A 27363-nucleotide genomic window follows, 5' to 3' on the forward strand; every position below is an offset into this window, starting at 1 on the left:
TGATAACAATTGGGTGCAGAGGGGGATTATAACTACTCACCCAGTCCCCAATGCAGCCAAGCATTTAAGCATGTGCTTAAGTACACTCTTATTCAACAAAGCATTTAAATACGTGCTTTACTTTCAGCATGTGCCCACGTCCCACTGAAAACTGATGAATCATGGTCCTAAACCTTTGGTTCTGCCATTTACTCCTTTGTAAATATGATGGGAAAATTTACTCAGTGCATCTGACCTACAGCTCAGAAAGTGCAAATTGAAAGACTGCCCTCCTGCTCAATTCCCTAAAAACTAACAAATCTCTTTATCCCTTGATAAGTTTTCAGAACTCCCACTATCATTATATGAATGGATTAAGTGGGAGATTAAGCAGCCATTTTCTTTAGACATAGGCTGTAAAGGTGGCTTAGAGAAAGACAGTGTCATATGTCAGAAGGCTATATAGAGAGTTTTCCTCCTAGAAAATTACAACCTAGCCCTGGCTTTTAAGATGTTGATAGCAACAGTAATATATAATATATAACTGACCTTCCTGAGAAAGAGAATTTTAAAATAATCAAAAGCTATTTGTGCAATCTGACTAGACAGCCCATAAATACAAGCTCAAGAAAAGCCTGCACTAACACACAAAAAGAGTAAATAGTGAGTCAATGTGAGTCAGAGCTAGACTACACATGGCAAAGCTTGAAAATAAAACATGCCAGTCAATATGTTCTCCCAATTCTAAACGGCAATTTAGTACCGTAGTTTGGCATTGAATTAATGAATTCAAAAAATATAAACACATTAAACATTTATGCCAAAATGCTTTTCAGTTCCAAAACTGTTCCAGGCAGACAAAGAGAACTCTTTGGTGGAGATTTCCACCAGCATTTTCCTAACATTTCATCATTGCACATTGATCTTCTCAGGGCAGACATAAACTGCCCTTCATCTCAAGCATGGAGTGGGAATGGCTAAAATCACAATGCGAATTCACAGTTCTGTTGGACTTCCCAACATCTGTGCATAGGAAACCCTGAAACACTTCTTGGGGGAAAACAAAATCAGGTAGTATGTGACCAATCGATTTTAGCAAAGCCAGACTGAAAATGAAAACTGTTGTTTTGTGCCTCTGCAGAAGGACTCCTGGCAGCCAGGGCACAATTCCTCAGGAAGACTGGGGAAGACCTAATGCTTACTAGTACTTGCATGTGACTTCAGAATAAGGGTGCTAGCGGCTGAAGTGCTGAGCCCACCTGAAGATGTGATACCAAGAAGTGGGCAACAGGTATCAGTTCTCCTATAGCTTTTTGAGTGCTTTGAAGGGATCCTTCCTATTTTGGTGCTTTTGTTCCATTATAGTTTAGGTGCTATGAAAACACAAGAGGTTTTATTGTGTTTTTAAAGTTGACATGTTGTTTCTGTCAAAGCTGGCGATTAGCCTCTGTCATCTGAAGAAGCTGATTGGCTGTTGTGGGAAACATCGTGAAATCAAAGAAATACGGTAATGAAAATCCTGACTAAAAAAAACAAGCCTGCTGCTTCAATAATAAAGACAAACCCACACTTCCCAAAGTCAAAATTGAAATTGCCTTTCAAAGTCTCACAGACAGATTAGTTTCAAAGAAGAGATTTACGTTTGGGAGGACTGAAACTGGGTTTTATTAGGAGTAACCCTACATGATACTGCCCCCTAATGATAATCATTGTATGACTCATCCACAGAGCTATCGGAAATGCTACTCTGCATTGGCTCACAACAATTCACAAACGTACATACAGGATAGCTATAAAATCAGAAGGCAAAAGCAACCCTATTTTCCATTTCTCATGTTTGTGATGCCTCACAAAATACAGTGATTGGAAAACATTTTAATTTGTGAAATATGGGATGTAATTCATGCTACATACGGATACCTCAGCATTTTAGCCTAGGAAATGGTCTTTTCAAGAGTGTTTGGTATTAGCCATCATGCAAAAACAATTAGTTGTTCAAGCAATTAAGAAGGTAAATATCCCCTAAAAGGGTTTTGTGCTTTTCAAGCCTTAAATGCAACAGTTATAGACCCAAAGACTGTTCCTGAGAGTTAGGTTATTTTTTGTTGCTTGTCTGAATGGGTTTCTTTGGATCATGTGTTGTAAATCCTTGAAGCTCTTTTAGCTACGGATTGAGCTTCCGATGAATTCTCTTCTTGTTCCTCGGCCCTCTTATGTTTTAAAAATATGTCTGACTTTAAGAAGCGGCTGTAGCTGTCGTACTTCATGAGATTGAATATCTAGGGGAGGGAAACAAAACAAAAACAATGACTCAAATAAAATAGATCCTAAACCAGAAAGATAATAGGAAATGTCTAAAATTTTGTTGTCAGCAAATGCATACACTAAAATGTATTGGCCAGAAAGCATGTCATTAAAATAAATCTTATATACTCTAAAAGTGATTGTGTATAACAAACAGTATTATGGGGTTCCATGTTCATTAATGTCCATATCAAATTTGATCAGCTTATGGGCCAAATGATGGTTTTCCTGCCTGAGAACACGGCAAATGCAACCTGACGTTTGAAAGCTGGACTCTCACATCACCACCGGTAGTAAAGGGTCTGCAGCTGGCACTTAGTTACTAATTGTATATGATGTACAAGTGAGGACATAACCCAGCTCCACCCATAGCAAGGTCGACTCTGCAGGGCGACCACGAGAAAAAACGTAATGAAGATGGCATTCGGTCGGTGCAGTAAAAAGATGTGACTCAGAATGCACAGAGGGGGCAGAGCTGGATACATTCACCTTTCTGATCATAACCACACTTGAATATCACAGTAGAGCCTGAGTGCACACACACAGCACTGAGATATTAACAAAAGAGCCTCTAAATAATTTAAGCAGACAAACGGTTGCAGGTGCAAATGTGTCACTGATTGAAATAGCTGGCTTGTCCAACACTCCTGTAGCTTAGTTCACACTTACAACTGGCTTAGCCAACACTTGTTACTCACACGAGGGGTGATACCCTGGTTCCATTCAAGACAATGGAATTTTGCCATTGACTTCAGGGAGACCAAGATTTGACCCACGGTGTGTACAGGGGCACAAGGCACTATATAATAATAAATATTTCACCTGAAAATTCTTCATGCTTTTTGTTTCAAAATAAATATTTTATCTCCATTTCCTTTTTTTTAGGTATTTTTGGGAGCTAGTTACATTGTCTTTTCTCTTCCAGGACTTCTAGTTCCCTGCCATTCTTGAACTCAGCTTCATCCTCCAACTCAGTTGTTTTCTCGCTTCCTACTTCCATCTATTTCTAAGCAAACTCCTACAACTTACTTGGATTTTTACTACCACCACCAAAAAGTCTCTAGTGTTCTCAATTGTCTAGGTCGTGACTATTTTGCTTGGGCTAGAAAAGCTAGGGGAGAAAAAAAATACTGCAAACCATAACTGCAAACCATAATTGAAACAAAACAAAAGCATACATCACCCTCTGGCAATGAATGCACCAGAGTAGCCTCTCTGAGTCACGCTTCGTGACTGATTACATTTTACGGTGCCCAAAGTCACTAAGCTAAGCTTCCAAGAGGAATTTTTGGATTCTCAGCTGCTTCAATAAGTAGGGTTACAAATTCCATGTGTGGATAATTGCAACTGTAGCTTTATGGGTCTCATTTCTAAAATGTTTCAAACTGTTAGTGCAACTGTAGCTTACTGCCTTGTAGAGAAAAAGCTTGTTCTTTTTCACCTCTGCAGTAATCTTCGCTACTAAAAACCCTCAATCACATAAAACATGTGCGTGTATGAGCTGTAATATCCTGCTTGTAAAATAAATGACACAGGGGCTTTCATACTAATTGTTGTTCATTTTTATATGTAAACCATATGAAACCTCTCTGCTTTAATTTAAATGCTAAATGGATTTAAATGAATTTTAACTCAAGTTAGCTACCTCAAGGTAGAATGCTAGCAGTGACAAGGCGCAGGTACTCTTTCCTTTGATGTGGCTAGTTGAGGTTAACCCTATACCTCCCACCTGCAGTTGACCTTGACTAGCTACATCAAGATAAAAATTACCTGTGCCGTGTGTCCACTAGCATTCTACATCGAGAGAGCGATCTCAATGTAAAATACACTTTTTTTTTTCCGGTGAAGACATAGCCCATCAGAGGTTCATGAGCCAAAGTTTGGGACTTACATTAACAGACCCTCCTTTTCATGGTGACAACAGGGCACCTCTCATGGTGGGCAAACACTATAAAGATCAAAACCAAGTTGGTAACAGTCCTGGACTGTGACAACTACACAGATTGCTGAGTTTTTTTATAGCCGTGCAGAAAGGGAGTTTTCTCTCTCTTTAAACTGAATGGATGAGATTCGTTGGCATCTCTGCACAGTACAGGTGAATGTACCTGGGCAAAGAGTTTGAAATTCACAAGGGTTCTATGAACCACTGAAGTCCCACTTCCCCATACTGAATAGCAGCCTTTGTCCTGAAATTGTATCCAAATAACTACATACACAGGGCCAAATACTGATACTTTTACTAATATTTAATAGAACCTTACCCCCACAAGAAGTCCCAGTGAAATCAATCGATCTTCTCGAGAAGTAAATTGCTACTCGCCATGAATAAGGTCAGAGTCTGGCCTTCAAGCTATGCCCTTGTATACTTTATAAACACAGTCAGATCTCAGATTGTCCTCGTGGGAGCAAATTATACCACTCCTTGTAACTTAATAAGGATTCAAGCCAGAGAAGAGCATAATTGCTGCTGGAGTACTATGTAGCAGGATCAGACAAAAGCTGCATTCCATACAGTGGAAATCTGCAGCAATCCCCAGATGTCCTGTGTTTAGTTTTAAAACATTTACAGACATTCTTGAGTAGCACATTAACGGGACTCCCCTCGAACCTGGTTTAGTATATGTCTCTAATTCATGCTTCTTTGGCTGTTCCCATCTATGCATGGATCCCTCTGCTGAAATGGAGAACAGTTAAAGTCTTTTGTACTCTCTCCAATTTCATTGTTACAGTCATGTAATCACCTACTATGTATAGTAACATCAGGATTTACAAGGACACTTTCTTTCCCATCTCCCCCAAGTCAAACAGATTCTTCCATGAAATATTTTGCTTTGTCACATTGAAATTGGGCTTTAGACATTTCCACTGTTAATCATTTGAAATCCACTTCAAGGGAAGCTGAACCTTTGCTCATCAGCCCACTTCAATACCTGACAGATGCATTCAGCATGTGATGTCAACTCTGTTAAATATGCTGTTTAAATCAAAGAACTGCTTTGCTGTAAAAGACATGAGCCAAGGGGAAAATACAAATACTCAAAAGTCCTGAGGAGGGTGCAACTGGAAGTGGCAATGGCCATACTCTTTGGAAGTTGCAGATGAAAGTCAGTGACTCCACAGTCTATGGCAAAGTAGGTTAAAAAAATGAAGAGAACCTGTCTCCAAAGTGGACATCTACAAAATTCTGCCCAAAGTTTTGCATTGCCAGATGGGCTGGGATTGGAATCCTAGGAACGAGCCCTCTCAAGCTCTGAGGAAGTTCAGATCTGCACTAGCAGATCCAAACCCTTCCTCGAGCTATAGAGATTTTTGGATTGGGATATAGAGGCTCATTTCCCAGCTCAGCACCCCTCTCTAAAGCACAAGGAGATGAGAGGGGGTATTCCAGGACATCTGTCTCATTTTGAGTCAATGAGCAGCTGAAATCAACCAAGGAGAAAAGTCCTGAAGCAGACTCCAGCGACCACAAGGCAGCCAGTAACAGAATTCAGTGTTACTGAAATCAGCATCACTGGTGTCTCAGTCCAAGTGAGTGCACAGCAAAACATGGGCATGAAATCAGTCAGCTGATGGGTTCTCCAGCTGCTGACAAAAAACACAGAGGCAAATCCTACCAAGCTTCCACTGAAAGCCCCTTCAGCGGAACAGGTGCAAAGGTGGGGGCAGCACATTAGGGGTCTGTGGCAGAGGTGGGGAGAAAGGATGTGACACTTCACACATCCTCAGATACTCACTCCTGCGTGATAATTATTTCAGCAGAAGTAACCTCCACGGAAGGGCTGCAGCACCTCTCCATGCCTGATGGGGATGGGACTCCTCCACTTCCACCTTCCATGCATCTGCTAAGTGCCCAGCCCAGGAGCTGGACTGAGGATCTGATCCATAACAAATGCAGAGTGGCATGCACTCACCAGCTCCCAACTTTATTAAGGAACCTTATGCTATCACAGATGGCTTATGAGTTTTCCCTGAGCGAGGGCTGCAGCAGCAGGCACTCTGTAGAGAGTGCACAATGTATAATGTTCCCTTTAGGGTACGGAGTGCAGTTGAGAAGAACAAAGAATTTACCAAGCTGTTTTATTCTTAGCAGCTTTTCACTGTCATTTTTTAAAAGCTAACTAGGCCAGAATAGACTGATTTGGAGCCCGGGCTCTTCTGTGCTAGCCAGTATGTGGGCAGTGTCCTCTCCATCACACTGCCAGGATAGGCTGCCAGAGCAGGACTCCTCTGCCCCCTTTTGCCTAATTCACCTTCCCTCAGATTCAGTTCTGTCCTTTGAAGCGCCCAACTCAGCAAGCCACCACAGAGTACAGCACACAGCATCCAACCCTTCATTCTGCCCTGAGTCCAGTGAGCGTGCATCACTGTGTATCTTGTATGATCATTTGCTTTCATACATACATGGGAGCTCATTTTATCAGTTAGCTGGCAATGTGCATGCTCTGGCAGAACTGACACTATATACAGCAACAGCCCAGGCCCTATGGTCCTGCCACCTCCCTATCCCTGCCACCTTCATTGCATCCTTCCACACCAACCATAAAATATGTCCTCAAGTGAGCAGGGTAAATGTAATAACTTTACCTGGTCCTGCAGCTTTTGAAACATTAGTGGGTGAGGTTCTTGCAATATTGTCTCATTCAAACGGGATTGCCCTTCAACATTGACTTGGCAGGAAGCTTTACTGGACAGGAAAGTCATGTAAATTTCTTTAGCTTTTTCTTGCATCTGTGAAAGGTCAAATATTTACAATGGGAACATGTAACTTTGCCAGAGTCGTCCTTCAAGACATGCTAACAGCATGGGAGATGCCTCTATCAGGGGCAACATCTTAGAAATAAGATATTTAGTCAAAAGAAAGAAAGTGTGCAGTAAGTCAGTTTTTTCATGTACATTCTGGCTGGGATTTCCAAAGGATCACAAGGGAGTTAGTTACCCAGATCGTATTTGGGGACCTAATTCCTTTATGTTCCTTTGACTATCCCAGCTCCTGACTTCTGTTCTGAAACGTTTATGATTAAATACAAAGGACTTGATTCTCCTCTCACTTACACAGGTGTGAATCAGGAATAAAACAGGCAGGAGAGGAGAATCAGGCCCCAGAATGCTACATCATGCAGTAAATTCGCTTTCCTCTTTTGTATTGTAGAAACAAACAGGCAAAGAGAGAAACCAGACAGCAATCATATACTTGTGGCCACACTATATCTAATAGTGACATATACATCATTTCATTCATCATTTAGGAAAGAGATACTCAAAGAAAGGCCCAATCCTGAAACATGCTGAGTGTTCACGGACTTTAATAGGAGCGGACAGAGCTCAGCACTTCATTCAAGAAGTCAGTACCTTGTAATGATCAGGCCCTGATCATGCAATTATGTAACTGCACAGAGAGGGCTTATCACTGTAGCTGAAGAGGTTAGGTGTGGCTTATTTGAGGTAATTTATTTTTCACTGTTTGCTCTGACAGCAACATATGTTCTGTTTCAGTGGCCTTCTTTCATAAAGCAGGAATAATAATGATAATGCTTAGACTCATACAGCACTCTTCAACTTCAAAGCACTTTATTAAGGACCCCAATCCTGCTCCCACTGAAATCAATTACAAAACTCTCCTTGCTTAGGAAGTTCATGGAAGCAGATAAAAGAATGAGCACAGTTGGAGACTATATTTATTTTAAAGCCACCTGAGATGTAAATCTCAAACTGGTGTTCTAAATTTTTCATGCTTGGAGCTGCATACCAGCAGACACTAGCAGATAATTAGCAATGGGTAACCATAAATATTCTGTATTGTATATTTAATGAGGAACAGTATTCATAGAGCAGGACAAGCCAGAAGACTGCATCTGTGATGGGAAGTGAGACTGAAGAGGAAAGCACTTAAACCGTTGGCCAGGAACAAATCACAGGAATACTTTTTTGTTTTACAGTTCAGAATAGACATGTGGGGATAATTAAAAACAAACAAACACCTATACACGTCTGACTACCTTAGTGTATTCCTAAGGTCTAAAGAATTAACCCTCTCACAGCTGATAGCACACACATGTTGTGAGGCAGCATTTCTTTTTAAAAGAGAATATTCATTCAGGAGCATGAAACATCAGGATATAACAGATACAGTAGCTCATACTGAAGGAGTATTTTTGGGCGCCATACTGCCTAGGGCTGTGATCTTTGTCAATTTCACACTAAAGAGGGTAGGGTCACTCAGGCCTGCTCTCCATGCATCTGAAGAAGTGGGTTTTTTACCCACAAAAGCTTATGCCCAAATAAATCTGTTAGTTTTTAAGGTGCCACCGGACTCCTTGTTGCTTTTACTGATATAACTATGTCCATTAGATGTGTTTTTTTAACCAATACAATTAGATTGATATAAACACTACTCGAAATGCAGTTATACTGGTATAAAGGTGCCTTTTACGAGGATAACTTATTTCACTTCCTCAACCAGAATAAGCTATACCAATATAAGCACTTTTATATCAGTAAAACTTCATCCACACTGGGGCAGGGAGGGTAGGTAACTTTAATTATATCGGTATAGTTAAAGCAGCAACATTTTCTAATGTAGAGGAGCCTTCAAGGCAGGGGTAGTCAATTATTTTTTATCAAAGTCCAAATTTCTTAGTCAAGGTATAGTCAAGGTTCAGACTCCGGAGAAAATAATAATAAGAAATAACAATAATGGTGATAATAAGTAAATAAAAAGATTGCAGAGTCCATTGAAAAGTGTCTGGTGATCCGGATTTGACCCATGGTCCACCTATTGACAACCCTCTGCTTCAGGGTATACCTACACTGCAGCTGGGAGGTGTGATTCCCAGCGCGAGTAGACAGATTCTTGCTACCTTCACTTGAGCTAGTGCACTAAAATGGCAGTGTGAATGTTGTAGCACAGGCAGCAATCCAGGCTAGCACCCAAGTCCAAGCTCACCTGACTCCCTGGATCCCAGCTTAGGTGGCTAGCCCAACTGCAACACCTACACTGCTATTTTTAGCATGCCAGCTCGAGTGAAGCTACTGTGAGTCTGTCTATCCGGGCTGAGAATCACAGCGCCCAGCTGCAGACATGCCCTCAGAGACCTTCCAGGAAAACCCACTGCTGAGTAGGAAGTAAGGAAGCGATGTCAGTGATTCAGTAGATGGCACTCTTCCTTCCTTCTGTGTCAGCTGGGTGATAAAAAAGGGCTGTGTTTTCTTATAAATAAGATTTAAAACTGAGATCTTACTCATGTGTGGTCATTAAAGATCCCTTGGAACTTTTCATTAGTATACATGTGCTCGCCCCACTGTCCTGGCCAAATTCCAATTTGGACAATAAGGTTCTGTCTACAGAAATCCCCCTTGCTGTTTCAAATGGATATAATATTCCTCTTTACTTCCTTTCCCAGAGTCAAGTTCTGCTCTCAGACACATAAACGGTTCCCAGAAGAAATAACTGGGGAACCCCAGATGTTCATCAGAAGCTAGACTCTGGTATTTAAACTGTTATTTAGCATTGCTGAACTCTGTTTAACCATTGGCACGTTCCAGCCTAGAAGTGGCAGCAGAGATTCCTGAACATACGAAGGTTGCAAGGTGCTTTGAGACCCTTTGAAATGAAAGGTGCTATATTGAAATGAAAGGTGCTATATATATTTCTGCTACCATACGCAACAGGAGAATCTTCACTGTAGCATTTTGCTAAATTTTCCCTATGATTGAAAAGTAAAAAAGATTCCATTTGATTGGATAGTTCTTAGTCCCTATTTGTGTTTAGTTTTAAAGTGCATTTGAAAAGGAAGAAATATTTTAACAGTGTGAGCAGATACAAAAGGTCTTGATGTTTGTTTGTTTTTAAATCATGAACACACAGCAACTGCACACAACTGATTCTAATGAAATGCTCACCATTATTTTTAATAAAAAAAACCAAGTTGTTAATTAAACAAGAATCAGTTTTGCTCTATAAAATAATAGTGTCCAGGTGCTAGAAGAAGTGTACCAGGCACTAGTGGTGGGGCTTTTTGTTATTGTTTTTAACATATTTTTAAAACTGTTGAGTTGTTTGAAAGCTGGCCACTGAACATAACAATACTTCTGCTTAAGAACACTAATCAGCATTTATATAGCACGTCCAGTGATCAGCTTTACTGACATTAGCTAATTAACAGAGGGGTGACTATAAAAAAAAAAGAGTTAATGTGGAAGAGATACTGAAAATGACACTGTATGAGTCATCAGCCCAGTTGTGGAGGGCACTGATTAGTGACAAGCTGGGGAGAGGTAGCATGACCCTCAATTAATGAATAAAAGCAGTAAAGGTATTTCAAAAACTTTTTACCAGCACATTTATGTAATCATTCATCATCCTGACATTATTCAGACTTGTGCAAAGCCAAATTATGCTACAGATTGACACAAGAGGTCACAATAATATTGTGCCATAGAGAGATGCTCTTTTAAGCCATTTAGGCTACTAGGGGGGTCTGAACTCACCTGGAGGGTGTCTGTGCATGAATTTGCAACAGTTTGGTTAACCAGCCTGTGTGTGTGAACTCTTTTTTTTTTTTTTTGGTTAAAGAGTAATTTATTCCGCTTCAGCTTAATTTGATAAAGAATGGGTTTAAGCTAAATTGAAATAAGTCTGGTTTAAACCAAAATAAGAGTGTCCACACAGCCTTCTGTGCCTGTTTAAACTGGTAAACTTAAAAATGACACCATAAGTTAAATCAGTGCAGGTGGGTGTAGAGAAGCCGTCGGAGGAGACAAATATGTAAAATGTGGTGGGAGATGACTTTAATAAATTTTGAATACACAGATGTAGAAAAATAGGGACAAAAGACTTCCTAGGGAAGGAAAAAGCAGGAAAGTCTCATTCTTTGAATTTTTTGAACAGATGTGGGACTGATCCGAAGCCCATGGGAGCCTTTCCCCTTCTCACTAATGGGCTTTGGATCCGGCCCTATAAGAGTGTGAACCGGACTTCTGAATTTATAGTGAAAACTACTGCCCCAGGGGTAGAGAATGCAAGGTACCATCCTGCCACGTCAGGCATTTTAATCCACATGAAGGAGCAGAGCAGGCTAGCAGTTAAAGCCCTAGGCTGAGTGCCAGGAGTCCTGTTCCTGGTTCTGCCACCAGCTTGTTGTGCTCTCGTCGAACTTTAACGTTGTAAGCAAGTGGCACTTATTTGCAACTCTAATTCTGTCCTAAACGTTTTTGCCTGTGAATAGCATTTGTTGTGAGACAAAACACTGCAAATTATAATTTGTATAATTATACAGGGCCAAATTATGGCTGCTCCAGTGTGTGTGGCGGGGCACTAGAAGAGGAAGGCAAAAGACACTGTTGTGCACTAATTTAGCAGCTGGCATCCTTCAGGTAGAGGGTAGGAGGCTCCAGTGTTGCCAGCTAGACACACTGTCCTCGCCCACTAGACACACTGATAAGAGTAGGCAAGGTGACGATGCAGGAGCATACGTAGTATTTGTCATAGATGGTAGTAACTGTTGCTCGTGAGCATACTTTCCACAGTACGCCTGGAGGTACCATGCCGGCTCCTGGTCTCTGCAGGCATAATGTCTCCAGTAGCTGTTGCTAGTAAGGCAGTACACCTCCTCAAACCTGCCTCTGACTCCTAGTACCGCAGGACAGGCCCCATTTGACAAGAAAATAGGCCCAAAAGGCTAAGACTCAGGGCTACCTCAATCAGCATATAGAATAATGGACATCCATGGAAACCGGGTGTGTTTACTGTATGGGCCAGGATTTACAAAGAAAAAAGAAATCCAGAATAATTCTGTGAAGAGGAGACCTCCTTGGGTAACAGACAATAGTCTGCAAATGTGTTAAAAAAAAACAGCAGGAGGGACAAGATTTTATCCTCCACTGAAGAAGCAAGCTGATGGTGTGGCTGTCTCGTGAAAAGAGGGTCACAGCCCGACAGTAAAGCACTGATCTGCAATATTTTATTAGACATGAGAGTATCTTGTTAATTAAACCTAAGCTCTAGAATGCATGTTATGATTTTATTTCATATGGAACAATTTATTTCCAATAGTTCTACTTACTGTTACTTGAATCTGTGTGCCTTGTTAAATAACCCAATGTTTGATTTCACTGTAAACACACCACAGCCTATGGCTAGCCTACAGCCTATGTCGGCATAACTTATGTCACACAGGGGTGTGAATAAACCACCCCTGAGTGACATATGTTACACCGACATAAGCGCTTGTGTGCACAGTACTATGTCGGCGAGAGCGCTTCTCCCACCAACATAGCTTCTGCCCTCTCTCCCATCAGCTTAGAGCGTCTTCACCAGACACGCTGTAACGGCACAACTGTGGCCCTACAGCACTGTATGTGTACACATACCCTAAGTGTTGTGTGTTAAGCGGAGTGGTGATCTGAGGGGAACTGGTAAGCTGGGTGTACTGCTTCTTGGAAGCAGCAAATCTGTGAATACTGTGATTGTCCACTGGACCAAGGCCTTGACACTCCAGGGAGGCACTCGGAGGGCTCAGGGTTGGAGTGGGCCTATTGCTAACCTGCAGAGTGACAGTGAGGGCCCCAGCAGACACAGACAAGGCCTCCTCACACTAAGGGCACATTGTTGCAAGGTGCCTCACAACCCTGGGTATCTCTGGGAAGCATCATATTAGCATAATATACAAATTAACTCCCTCATTGATGTAGTATTACAGTGATTGCTGCAGAAATCACTTTCAGGAGACAAATTAGTGTTTCATGCTATAATAAATACTGTACAGAATGATTTCTATCTTTAAAGTTTCTGTTTAATTCTGTAAAGGAGATAGATTATGGATTTGCAGTAGGGTTTAAAAGTTATTGCAGATCAATCAATGTATTATAATTCTTCTAGCCTCCAGAAACTTTGTTAGTGTTAGACTGCTGACTGCATATATTGCATAAAGACTGGTACTGAATAATTGAAGGTAAATGGGAACTAGTTAATCATTGTCCATTCAATATGGCAATTAATCTGAGGATTCATTGCACTATTATCTCTGTATGTCTGTTTACCATTTCCTGTGTCTGTGTGCACAATCCTAAAATAGAAACAATGAAAAAACTATGCAGATTATTTTATAAAGGAAAAAAGTGTCATCATCCCACTGCAAAATCCTACAGAAGGACTTTTCATGCAGTATCCATCTTAGAATACAATTTGGTACCTGTTTAAGCAACAATGGAGGCTACCTAACTCCTGAGCAGGGCCTGGGCCACTGTGCATCATACAGACAGAAAACAGCTAGCCTGTGTGAAGAAAAATATACTCCCTATTTGTGAACCAGCTGCAATGCCAGATCCACATCCACCAGTGAAGAAAGTAAGTTCTCTTGGCAGAAGAGGGAAGGGAACAGGCATATCTAGACACCAGGCCTTACATACTGTGCACAGTGGGTTACTTTCAGCACTGATTTGTAATAACAAGGACCAAACAAGTGCTATGTGTAATGACTTTTGTGCCAAGGCTAAATTAGGCCCCGTGAGTCTTGTCTTGCAATTAGCATGTTGAGGTGAAGACAGGGCACAGACAGCTTCTCAACCATGTGGACAACAGCCAGGCAGAATGCTGCCACTTGTGTTAGGAGGGCTTGAAGTGAGAGCTAATGAATGTACCCAGTGCCAGTCTATCTAACTTAAAACAGCTGCCATCATGGTAGTATCTGAGCAGCTCCCACATATTCATAGCTTTCAAGCCCTGAGGGGACCATTGTGATCATCTAGTCTGGTCTCCTGTATAACACAGAGAACTTCCCCAAAATAATTCCTAGAGCAGATCTGTTAGAAACACAACCAATCGTTATTTCAAAATTGTCAGTAATGGAGATTCCACCACGACCCCTGCTAAATTGTTCCAATGGTTAATTATTCTCACTATCAAAAATGTACACCTTATTTCCAGTCTGAATTTGTCTAGTTTCAACGTACAGCCATTGTATAGTGTTATATCTTTCTGAAAGACTGAAGAGTCCATTATTCAATATTTGTTCCCCATGTAAGTACTTATAAACTGTAATCAAATCACTCCTTAACCTTCTCTTTGTTAAGCTAAACAGATGGAGCTCTTTGAGTCTATGGCTAGGTATGTTTTCTTATCCTTTAATCATTCTGATTGCCCTTCTCTGAACCCTCTCCAATTTATCAACTTCCTTCTTGAATTGTGGACCCTAGAACTGGACATGGTAAAACAGCAGTAGTTGTACCAGTGCCAGACGAAGAGGTAAAATAACCTGTCTACTCCTTCTTGAGATTCTCCTGTTTATGCATCCTTCCTGGGTCAGCATTAGCTCTTTTCATCATGGCGTCACATTGAGAGCTCATGTTCAGCTCATTATCCACCACCACCTCCAAATCTTTCTCAGAGTCACTGCTTCCCAGGATAGCATCCCCCATCCTGTAAGTCTGACCTACATTCTTTGTTCCTAGATTTATACATTTAGCCATATTAAACTGCATATTGTTTGGTTGCAACCAGTTTGCTAAGTGATCCAGATCACGCTGAATCAGTGACCTGTCCTCTTCATTATTTGCCTCTCCCCTATTTTCGTATCATCTGCAAACTTTATCAGTGATTATTTTATGTTTTCTTCCAGGTCATTGATAAAAATGTTAAATAGCATAGGGCCAAAAACTAATACCCGTGGACCCCACTGGAAACACACCTACGTGATGAAAAGTCTCTTTTTACAGTTAAATGTTGAGTCCTATCAGTCAGTTTTTAATCCATTTAACATGTACCGTGTTAATTTTATATTAGTCTAGTTTTTTAATCAAAATGTTGTGCGGTACTAGGTCAAATTCTTTGCAGAAGTCTAAATATAACATCAACACTATTACTTTAACAAACTTATAATCTCATCAAAGAAAGATATCAAGTTAGTTTGATAGGATCTATTTTCCATAAACCCATGTTGATTTGCATTAATTACATTGCCCTCCTTTAATTCTTTATTAATCCAGTCCCATATCAACCACTCCATTATCTTGGCCAGGCTAACAGGCATATAATTACTACGGTCATCCCACTGACTCTTTTTAAAAATTAGCACAACATTAGTTTTTTCCCAGTCTTCTGGAACTTCCCCAGTGCTCCAAGACTTATTGAAGATCAACATTAATGATCCAGAAAGCTCTTGGATGCAAGTTTTTGGGACCTTCTGATTTTAAAATGTCAAACTTTAGTAGCTTGTTTCACATCCTCCAGAGATACTAGCAGAATGGAAAGAGTGTTATCATCACCATATGATGAGACGATATCATCTGTTTTTCCCCAAATACAGAACAGAAATATTTAAAATAGAAACAACAATCATTCCCTCCTCGTCCCAATCTCTCTCCTTTCCAGACTGTAGGAAAAACAGCCTGATTAGTTGTTTCTGTTTTGAGTATGTCCATCTATATGTGTATGCATAGACCTTACTGAGGGAAAACCAAGCCCAAGACATTACTTCTGTGTAGTTCTAGGCATGGAGAGGTCTGTTGTTGAGTTGGTTGAAAAATATGTTTCCTTTGCTGCAGAAATTTTTTTGGAAGAAATTTGAATACTGAAAAATATTTTGGTTTTCAATTGTTCATTTTTTCTTTTTATGACAAATCAAAATTTCCTGTGGAAAGCAGACATAAGAACAGGTCCATCTAGTACCCTGTCTTCCAACAGTGGCCAGTGCCAGGTGCCCCAGAGGGAATGAACAAAACAGGTAATCATCAAGTGATCCATCCCCTGTCACCCATTCCCAGCTTCTGGCAAACAGAAACACTTTTCACAAAAAAATTAATTTTGCTGAAAACCCAATTTTCCACTAAAAAACAGTTCCAAGGGAAAATTTTCAACCAGACTTGATCTACAGTCATTCCTGTGTCTTGTGGGAGCAAACATCATAATCTAGATCCAACCTTGACTTACACCTGCAAGACTCCCTCTGAAGGCTAACAATTTCATGGTACCAAGGGTACCATGGGGATGAGACCTGTGTCCCCATTCCCTCCTATTTCTGATGGTTCCCGGCATACTGGGGAGTGTACAATGCACCTTTCTAGAGCAGGTGTAAAGAGTTCTTCTCAGCAAACTCCCTAGCGCTATCTCCCTGCAGAGTACCATCACTTGGACTATCCAGCTGCAAAGTGCTCGTCCAGCAACAAAGGCCATAATTTAGCCCTTGATGTCCACATAGAAAGTCTAAAGCTGGGATTCTCAAAGAGGCCTAGGGGAATTAATCACCCAGCTCCCACTGACATTCAATAGGATTTTGGCATCTAACTTCCTTTGGACGTCTCAGCCTAAAACATTAATCAAATTACATGTTTTAATTGTTGAAACATTCTCCAATATTTACAGGAGCAAACAAACAGAAACCCAGTACACATTTCAGGCCTGATTCCACATAACATGGTTCTGATCCCGCAATCAGAAAATGCAATTAGACCCCTGTGCTCATGTGAATCCAATTGCAGGACTGGCACCCATGCAGCAGAAAGAGGTCATGATTAGAGCTGACCAAAAAATATTCAACAGAACAGTTTTCTGTCGAAAATGCAATTCAGTCAAAATCTAAAGAAATCACAGGAATATGCTGATTTTGAAGAAATTTTTGAGGGGGAAAAGTCTAAATAAATGATTTCCACTGTTTTAGTTCCATAATGTCAAAACATTTCATTTTGACACAGTAAAAATGTTTCAACTTTCTTCTTTTGATTCATTTTATTTAAATTTGTATATGGTAAAATAATTAATTACATGTATTACATATAAAATATTAAATATATTATAATACAGTATATATTGTAAAGTTACACCATTATTGAAACAAAACATGTTTAGCTTTATCAAAGAACAACGATTAGACATTATCAAAACAAAACATTTCAGTGGTTCCAAACTGAATTTTTTTGGAATTTTGGTTTCACAGGAAATATCAATTTTGGCTTTTCATTCTGATGCAGAATAAAATTTGTTTACTACAACTATCTCTAGTTTTGATGATTTCTGATACATTCCTTCAATATATTTGTTTGCATGTACATGAAATACAGCTGAATAACTACGTAAGTAGGAGACAGGTTATATCCCCTAATGCTACCATGGAATCTTTGTTGATAGGTAAAGTTTAATTTTGAAGGAAATACCTGTTTCTTGTCTTGCATTTTCTTAAATTCTTCACATGCTAACCAGAACAAAACATTTTCTTCACTAAATTCTTTCTTTAAAAATTCCTGGGGGAAAAAAAAAGTAAAATGTTAGAATCTGATTTTTCAGATGTTTGTTTCCCCTCCCACTATTAGTCTGTAGAAACTAGATGCTCTTCGGGCCCAGGATTGTCTTTTATTATTTTTTGTACAGCACAAAATGGGGCCACCACTTGGGAAGCAACAGGTGCTACTGGACTATAAATAAACAACATATTCAATACTTTAAAAAATACAATCCATAAGAACTAGCCTAGCTAAATTCTAGTCTTAAATTCTGTCAGCCAGCTAATGAGAGGAATGTATCTATCATCATTAAATAACTTGAGCAATTTAAATTTGTTACTCAGAAAGAACACAGGAAATACACAAACTCAGTAGTAATAAGTATAAAGATCTGTTTTAATGAGCTCCATAGATCACTTGGGATTCTAGTCTACTTTCATTTGACATTCTTTACCGGCAAAAACTGCAAATGAAAGTGCTTCTAAACATGATCATCAGTAACAATAAATTATCTTAAAGTAAATTAAATCAAAAGATGTATCTGCACTCTCCAGACAGTGTTTAAACAAACCACATTCCTCCTAAAGTGAAGCATTTTTTAAAATGGAAAAAATATATATATTTAACATGTGTATAAAAACAACGACTGAAATATTTATAGTTCTGGGATGTTCAGTTTTCACTGTCAAATGTGAAAAAAGAAAGATTAAATTATTTGCTGGTACCAGGAATTCTAAAAGCATTTGGATCAGTCTAGTAATAGTAGTAGCACTTTCCAGAGTGGTCTTGTATAAAATCACTTCACCCCAGCCTCTGGGTTTGATTGTGCAAGCAAATAGTTTTTATTTATGCAAATAGTTACACTGATTACTAGCATGATAAAAGGGTTGCAAGACTGAGGGCTGATGGGCCACCCCCAACATACTTGTGTCACAATCCTGCATTGTGATCTGTGTGGGCAGACTGCTGCTCCCACATGGAGCCCTACTGAAATTAAAGGAGCTCTGCTCAGTTCACCTGCCTGGGTCACAATGCAGGATCGGGCTGTTACTCTTGCTCAGTTGCAGTCATTGGAATAATTTATATGGATAAGGGTTACAGGATCAGGCCCCAGTAGTGGATATTACATGACAGGAGACAGTAATATTTCAGAAAAGACCAAGTTTCCTTCTGCTCCATTATTTAGCCCACTGTGGCTTTCTAACCCTTACTCCTGTCGTACCCATGACATTGCCTGTCATCTGTTCTCTGGTTAGAAAGGTGCAACCAAGCTTTTCCCCTGTACCCAAGGATAGGCTGTTGGCAGAGGATACCATCTGAGAAGCATAGCAAATGCCCCAACTCAACTGTTCTGTCACCAATGCTTAATTCACACATCTAGTTATATACAAATGTATACCCTTATGCCATTGGTACACCACCATTATTTAATGCGGATACATATTAAGCTTCAAATGCTGTTTAAAGTCTATGCAAATATTAATAGTTAAGATAGCAACCCTAAATCGTTTCACTCCTTCTGGATCTTCTAGGAGGTTCTCTAGTGACGTAGTCCATCTTGAGGTTCCTTTTAGGGTTTGTTGGCTGCTGCCTGGTTTGCCATCGCTGTCATTTATCTCTGAAAAATAAATACACCAGCTTTAAAATAATGAATAGTCTCACATGCATTTCTCTGATCCCATCACTACCCTCCTCAACACCTTCAAGTCATAGCTGCTTTCTTAAAAGGAGATGTGATCGCACCGAAAAGAAACATGTATTTTTCCATTCTGCATCATCTCTAAGAGCTTGTCTTCACTGGTACAGTTTGCTCAGAGTTAGTACACTCATAGAATCATAGAATATCAGGGTTGGAAGGGACCTCAGGAGGACATCTAGTCCAACCCCAGACACATTTTTGCCCCAAGATCCCTAAATAGTCCCCTCAAGGATTAAACTCACAACCCTGGGTTTAGCAGACCAATGCGCAAACCAGTTACTCCACTCGAACTAACCTCGTTCAAGTGGAACGACCACACTGCAAAACAACACTCAGGCTACAAAGAGCAATTTGATTAGCAGCTGATGCGCTCTTGTAACTCCTGCTGCTGCATCCCCATAGCATTACAAGTTCAAGCATCAGCAGCACTCAAGCTTCAACCCACCCTGACAGCCCAGTTAATGAGCTAGAATAGAAATTGTTGTGTGCGGATAGGGGTGGGGTGGGGTGGGGTTGGGTTGGGTGTAAAACCTCAAGCTAACCCTGCAGTGAAGGCAAAGCCTAAGAAATGTAAAAGCTGCTTTACAGTCAGGGAACTCAAGAGCGGATAATGTCACTGTCTTATCTGAGTTAATTTGACTTATGGACATGGAACATTACTACCAGAGCATCAGCTGTAAAAGGGCTGCGAGCTTGTTTCTGGCACTGTCGGTGCTATTGGCTGCTTTAGATCACCCACACCGAAGTTATGAGACAAATCTTGGTAAGCTGCCTAGATGAGATTTCTTTTAGAAATTAACACTCTGAGGACAGAGTGGGGGCCACAGATGGAGAAAGAAAAGTGATGCTTTGTTTAGGAGGAGATGAGGCCTACAAATCAAACCATTTTACTGGAAGGGCAGCTAGACAGGTAGTGGAATGGTCTCGTGCAGTCTTGGAGTACACATACTGTTGGACAGTTTACTTTTGATTTTCTTAAGTCAACTGGAGTTTTGCCTGAATAAAGAGTGCAGGGTTGTATCTGACTAATACACCAGCCAGCATTCTCACAAATGTTCCGAAGTCTGAGGAGAAGGAAGAGATGGTCTAACTGCTGAATCTACATCTGTCTGACTAACAAGAGATGGGTTTATTAAACCGCAGGCTGCTGAGGCCAGATAGAAACAGATTCTTCACTGGCTACCATTCTGCAGTCCTTCTTCTTGGAAGGGCTCCAAGTATTTTACTGCTGAATTGAAAAGCTTTAAAATAAACACAGAGAGAGTGTGATCTTCCATTCGCTACATGCCCAAAACTTCCAGTAAAGACAGTGGGAGTCTTGGCCATTCAGGGTCAGGCCTAAAACCCTATCCAAGATTGCTAGACATTATAAGACTGGGAGTCTAATTACACATTCCTTGCACACTCAAAACCCCACTGTAATCAATAACGCTCTTACTTAGGTCACCTTATTAATAATAAATACAAAAGGGCATTTGTAATTGAAAGCTATGCAAGTAGCGACCAATCCTGCTCACTTTTCTCAGAGTAGTCCATTGAAGTCAATGGGACTATTCACGTAAGGAATTTGAACAGGATCAGACCCCTATTCTATTAACAGTTTGGTATCTCATTTCTATTTATTGGCATGTTTATTTTTATAAGTCCTTCATTACACCTTAACAAAGCCACTGTTCAAAAATATGGATCTTCTCAATACATATTTGGACCCAGGTTAGGGCTCCTCCTCAAGTGTGGAGCTAAAACTATTATAGCAGTTGTCCAAAAAGAAAAGAAGAAGAAGAAAATGAAAAAGCAAGATGTATACAGAGTAGAGAGTCAAACATCAGCAGATAGCTAGAATGATAAATGCCAAGACTAAAAACCTATGGAAAACTGGCATTCCAGAAAAGCCTATTGTGCTAAGTGGCTTTTGGTTGTTGGAGGCTTTTTTGAGGTCTTTTGACGAGTTCTCTCTGATAACAGTCAGATGGACATCTTTCATAGGCGTTTCCCTTTCCATGGGGAATAAAACTCTGCAAGAGGGACAAGGCATCTAAAGTTGCACAGAGTCCATTCACGTATTGCTGCGTAAGGAGGAGAGACCCACCCTCATGCACCAAATCAATCAAATTTAAAGAGAATAAAAGGAGGATATTTTAAATTAACGAAGCAAGTGGGACACATACTAAGAGTATACTATAATATACAAGCCATGTCATTAGCATCTCCCTCCTTCACCGGTTGTGATCTCTTTTTGTCATCTCTAAGTAAGCCCCCAATCCTGCATTTCTTTCATAGAGATGCAGAAGTCCATGCATAAGAAGGATCTGGACCTTGTAACCTCTTCAGACCAGGACTGTAACTTATTTGTCTGTAAAGCACCAGGAACATCTATGATGTTGTACATATAAATAAAAAGAAAAAAAGGTTTCCCCTGAGATGAACTGTGGTCTAGTGGTGAAAGCACAGGACTGGGAATCAGAACATTTAGATTGTTTCCTGGCAGCTGCCACTGACTTGATGTGTGAACTTGAACAAGGCACTTTAACTTCTCCATGCCTCAGTTTCCCCTTCTGGGAAATGGAAATAATAATACTTCCCTCCTCAAAAGGGAGTTGTGAGGTTTAATTAATGTCTACAAGGCATGTCGGGATCCTGGGGTAGAATGTACAAAATATTGTTACTTGTATAGAGTCAGATTCTCATGTTCTGCAAATATCCACTGTCTGTTCACAGTGACCAAATCAGAATGGCAGTGTTTCCCACCCACAAGTGTAAATAACTACACAACGGGCAGAGCAGTGGCGAACCAGACCTATTAGATATACTCTTTACGGGAGTTGGATTTTATGTCTAGTCTTCTTTTGCTCTACCAAGCAAAATGGACAGTAATGGTTATTCATCCGTTGTTTTTTAAAAAGCACGGCAGAAGCATATAACTTGAGAGATGAGTGGCAATATGGATATTCACTTCTAAGAGGACTCTGAAGCAGACTGACTTTAGAATCCCAAGATAGACCTGTGCTTCTGTTTTTCCATGATATCTCTAGAACACTAGACAACAGACCACATTGTGGCCTGCCTTGGGGGTGAGGAAGGGCAAAGAGCTTCCTCCCCACCTGATGCCTCTCTGCAAGGACAGGGCACAAGGATCATGCCAGTCTGGTGACCCTGGCAATGCTAACTTCCCCCAAGTGGGTATGGAGTGGTGGGGCTACGGTCCAATGCGGCAGCCACCTTCCCCAACAAGCCTCGAGGGCAAAAAGAAATTCAAGGGAGGACCCAGCCCGCCTGGGCCAGAGAAATTCTCTAGCCCGAAAAAGCAACCGCAGCAGGCACAGACAATGTCCTCAGACTGCTTTCGACAATTTCTCTCCCCTGTGCTCACTGGCCATTCACTCCAATCCCCTCCTTCACTGTCTCTTCATTTCAGCCTTACTCTACTTACCCTCCAAGTTCCCCTGCTTCCTACCCTCCTCCTTTTCCCCTGCCCTACCCTTCAATGTCCCCTCTCCCTTCTCTTGTCTTTTCATTTAGTTATTCTCCTCCTCCTTAAACCATACCCAAATAATTTTAAAAATGTAAATGAGATATACCCACTCCTCCATTCCCTCCACCCCTCCCAAAAATACTGTGGCACTAACATGATGTTTGCAGACCACCACTGTTCACTCTGCTTGCATGTTACTTCCCTTTCCCCCTTCCCTTTGTCCTTCCTGCCTATTTTCACAGAAGCTCTTCGGGGCAGGAGCGATCCAATACTGTGGTGCACAGAGTTTAGCATAATGGGGCCCCATTTTCAGATGGTCACTTCCATAATACACATAATAAATAATAGGCCCTTTCCCCTTCTACACAAGAGTAAACATCTACTCAAGGTACAAGGCCGTGGGGAAACAGGCCCCAAATACTTCTGCTAATATTAGAATCGTTGTAGTTCTGTATTTTCACTATATACAGTTCTAAGGCATCCCTCATCTCAGTTACTGAGCACTCACATACATATTTCTAGTATAAGAATTGTCCCCAATAGGATCATAGCTCTCCACTCTATGCACAATTGCTTAAATCCGTCTGATTCAACAGGTTCATGTGTATCATACAGAGAATACTTCTTTATGTCTTAAAATAGGCAAAAGGTTTGCCTGGACCTTACTCAAGGAACTAATCTCTATATTTCTATCTATTAAAGTTCAACGGAACGGTCTTGAAAAATCACACTTGTAATGGAATTTATATACAATTCTTCACAACTAATTTATTTTTAGAATGTAACGGTGAAATATATTTTAGTATATGAAATATGCTCTCTGATCCTTAGTTATCCCTCTTCTTGTCATTAATAAGATCATCTTATTCCATCAGAAGCCCTGCAATTATGCTGACCTGTAGTTTACATACAAACTGCATGCTTGCCAGTGCCACCAATACCTAATATCCAAATGATAGAGTGATTCACTTATTTTTTAAACAGCAGATAGTTATGTGCACCAGTAAGAAGAATGCAAAGGAACTACAGAAAAAGGGAACTTTTCTATTTGAACTTTTGTAGAAGATAAAAATGTACAGTAGTAGATAAAGATGTAAAATAACTCTGATCTTTCTTGTTTTGGTGGGGGAAAAAAAATCACTTATCTTATCAACAGACAAGGAAACCAATAAGTGGAGAAAATACTATTATAAACATTCACAACATAGTTGTACACGGGACCCCACCATACAGTCTTTACTTCAACAAAACTTCCACTGACTACAGGATCACAGTGCATTTTCTTATATTATGTGCAGTGGCCAGCTGCTTGTACAAACAAAGCTAATGTTTGGCAGTTACACTAGTTGCAGCATTATTTTAGGGAACAATCCTATATTATCTGTTTTTGACCATCACAAAATACTATTACACAAGACACAAAAACACCTTGTAAATAAATATTTTTATAAGTGATAAATGAAAAGGCAAATGTAATTTTTTTAAATGTTCTAACTACCACACTTGACACTATCAGTATCTGAAACAGCAAATATTTGTATTATACAAACAAGAAGTTCCATGCTAACATTAATTAGCAAATCAGAACTCCAGGCTCCGGACCTTGCTTTGAAAGAATAGTGTTAAAAAACAGAAGAAACCACCAAACATTAGCATTACATGCTTACTGTTTCAAATAATAAGATGATTCAGTACCTGAGGTGAGATGTTCACACACTCCTAAGTGATTTAGCAGCACAAGTCCGCTTTGAATTTCAGTGGAAACTTGTGCACCTGTTAGATAGGCACTTTGGAAAACCCTACCCATAATTCTGAAGTGTTGCAACTACAAACATATAACAAATCTTTAATAAACTGTGCCTAGCGGCAACATATCACACAGCAAAAATTCATGCATCTTACAAAACTTTGTTACATCAGCCATTTAATGCCTGTTCTTTGCTTATCCTTTTCCATATATGTTTTCTGCAAAGTTATTAACAAAAGACAGCAGACATGACCAGCTAATCAGCCAAGTATGTACCCATATAGCAACTTATAAATAGCATTTTTTCCTTTGTTCCCAGTAATTTAAACAAATAGCATCAATTCACAGAACAGTTAACAAAATTCTTCCCATTCGCCTATAAACTTATCTTGAGAGAACTTTGATTGTACCACATGCATTTGCTCCTTCTTCACACAGAATCAGGCCTGGGTCCTTTGGAAAGCTGTGAATACTGACAGATGGGCTTTTTATTTTTAAAAGTGCACTTAGCCCATTGCATTTCTCTGTGATCATCAGAATGTCATTCCACTCACAAGCAACAGTCCTGAATTAATAAACCAAGGTTATGAAACAATGAGAAATTGTTCTTAACTGTTCCACTTAACAAGGGAAAATCCCCTTACTTTCCATGTATCCAAGTGCCACTTGAGGAGTCCAATAGATCAACTTTTTCTAGTAGCTGCTGTATTTTAAAGGACCTATGGGCTACAAAGAGTTGTCCTTTGCCGTTTTGGTTTGTTCAAAGTATAAGCCTTAACATCCTCTTTTGAGTGTCTCCAACAACAGATGGCAACGGGATTCTAGTTTTAACTATACGGAAGGAAATTAAAAGTATGTTCTGCATTTGTAGCATCTCTGGAAGCATTCACCAAGCACATAACTTTAAAAAAAAAAAAAAAAAAAAAAAAAAAAAAACCTAGACTAAAAGCCACACTCAATTTTTCTTTGGAAGACTTTAATGAGGAACTTGCAAGTTCGTAATCTTATTGTACATTCCAGAAGTAATGCTGCTACTGAGGATCCTTAGTTTGTTATTTTTATCCAAATTATTTCACAAAGAATAACATAGGTTATGTTAGTTTCCTTGAGCCACTGAACCTGCTGGGTCAGTGAAATTCAGTTGTAAAATGTTCTGTATTAAAGTGCTGTAATATTCTGAAAGTGTGTCTGTAAAAATGACATTCTGGGGTTCCATGTCAATGACTTCCATATCAAATGTAAGAAGTTGGTCTTTCTAGATGACAGCTCTCCAAAATCAACTTGGGATCTGAAAGTCAAACTAGGTTCTTTCTGGTTAGGACGTCACCACCAGTAACACAGATTATCTAATCTGAATTTAATTAAAATTTTGGTTGATGTATGAGCTACAGCAGAATCCAACTCCCTCCTGTAGAGCCTCTACAATGGAAAAGACTATGCTACACCTAAATTATAGTTTCTGAATCTTGTGCTTAAAACATAACCTATCAGTTTTATATTATAGCCCCAGAAGCATACAAAGCATTAAAAGGTGCATAAAGACAGAAAAAGCTACATGGGCTGGGTCCATCTGCATCAGTGAGGGCAAACACAAACGTCAGAAGTATGTATGCCCCCCTCCCACCAAAGTTCACTTTGTCCTGGGAGCTATTAAGCATCTTAAAAGCAATGGACAGGTCTACAGCCATATGAATCATCAATAATACCCTGTACTCAGTTAGTTTAAGTCTAATTAACATCATTATATCTGACTATTGTAAAAATCCAGATACACTGACATGTTTCAGATATGAAACTTGCCACCACTGCTTTCGGCCACTGCATATTTTGATTCACTTTATAAGTATTACCAAGTCCATTACATGAGAAATAGATAGCTAAAGCTATGTATTTGCTATTTTAGAACTGCACAATTGCATACTTTGAGAAATTATAGTGGACTTTTACAGTCATACTAAACCTCATAAAAAGCTGTCATTGTTCATGCATAACTCAGAGGAAAGGCAGTAAAAAATTCAGGTTGATGCAATGTAACCATACATTCATACCTTCTTTCTATTCATCTGTATCATCCAGCTAGTTAAAGCACCTGAATGAGACTTTATCTACTTGATTTGTAGAGGTGCTGAGCACCCACAACTCCAGTTAAACTCAGTGGAGCTGTGGAGGTTCAGCACTTCTGAAACTCAGGCCCTATTTGAACCTAATGTCATTTGGCACTGTTACTTTTACTGGTGTTTGTTACAGTTTCTTATAATGTAGCCTTCCCTCTGTCACACAGCAGCCATGACTCATGTGCAGAGAAAAAAAAAAAAAAGACAGTTAACAAACCAAAGCACATCTGGAAGCTGGGCTCCGGATTCCACTTCAGCGTGCTTTATTTTTCAGACACTCTAAAAAGAAAACTCCATCCTTCCTCTTTCAGCTAAACTTCCTCTTCGTCTTGAAGCAGCTTGCGGCCGCAAGCGAGAAGTGGTTGTGTCTTCTCAACACAAAGCCAAAGCTTCCTGGGCCGAAAGCAAAGGCGCCTGCAAACTAGAAGAGTCTGGAGAGAGAGGCACCAGCACCTCTGGCTCCTGATTTGGGTTAATCATTGGTTTAAAAAACCATCAGAGAGCAAATCCTATAATCTGGACTGAGACAAAGGTGCCGGGGGAGCTTCACCTCCAATCTGGCCCTGGCGGCAGAAGGCTGGTGCTGGCCAGTCATGCCCTGCCTGGGGAGGCTGGGGCTGATTCTGGGGGTGTTGGTTCAGGTCCCGGGGTTAGCTCGCTCTGACGCACCCCGAGCGCTCTGAGCCTGGCGCCGGAATGAAGGTGCCCCCAGCACGCGGTCCCGCTCCGGACCCAGGCTCGCCCGAGTCCTCCGCGCAAAGCTCTCCTTACCTGACGGCGGCCGCTTCCTGCTGAGCCTGCTCACAGCCCGGGTGAACATCTCGGGGGTGGCTGCCCA

General features: G+C 40.3%; 1 protein-coding gene across 1 annotated transcript; it reads right to left on the reverse strand.

The window, feature by feature from the left end:
* Positions 1-2111: 2111 nt before the first annotated feature.
* On the reverse strand, positions 2112-27363 carry RGS10 (regulator of G protein signaling 10). The gene is made up of 5 exons (XM_065408599.1): positions 27297-27363; positions 18993-19111; positions 17428-17514; positions 6868-7011; positions 2112-2258 (listed from the first exon to the last, which is right to left on the reverse strand). The coding sequence occupies exons 1-5, from the start codon at positions 27343-27345 to the stop codon at positions 2112-2114; spliced, it is 546 nt and encodes a 181-aa protein (XP_065264671.1). The 5' UTR covers positions 27346-27363.

This window comes from Emys orbicularis, chromosome 7 (genome assembly GCF_028017835.1).
Source record: "Emys orbicularis isolate rEmyOrb1 chromosome 7, rEmyOrb1.hap1, whole genome shotgun sequence".
NCBI classification, from domain to species: Eukaryota; Metazoa; Chordata; order Testudines; family Emydidae; genus Emys; species Emys orbicularis.

Bases quoted from the DNA above. Each gene is read 5' to 3' on its own strand.
- RGS10 (XM_065408599.1), bottom strand. From the start codon at position 27,345: ATGTTCACCCGGGCTGTGAGCAGGCTCAGCAGGAAGCGGCCGCCGTCA. The intron at 19,112-27,296 runs GTAAGGAGAGCT...TTTATTTTTCAG, and splicing joins CAGGAAGCGGCCGCCGTCAG to AGATAAATGACAGCGATGGC. The intron at 7,012-17,427 runs GTATTTCCTTCA...GACCTTTCACAG, and splicing joins AAATGCAAGACAAGAAACAG to ATGCAAGAAAAAGCTAAAGA.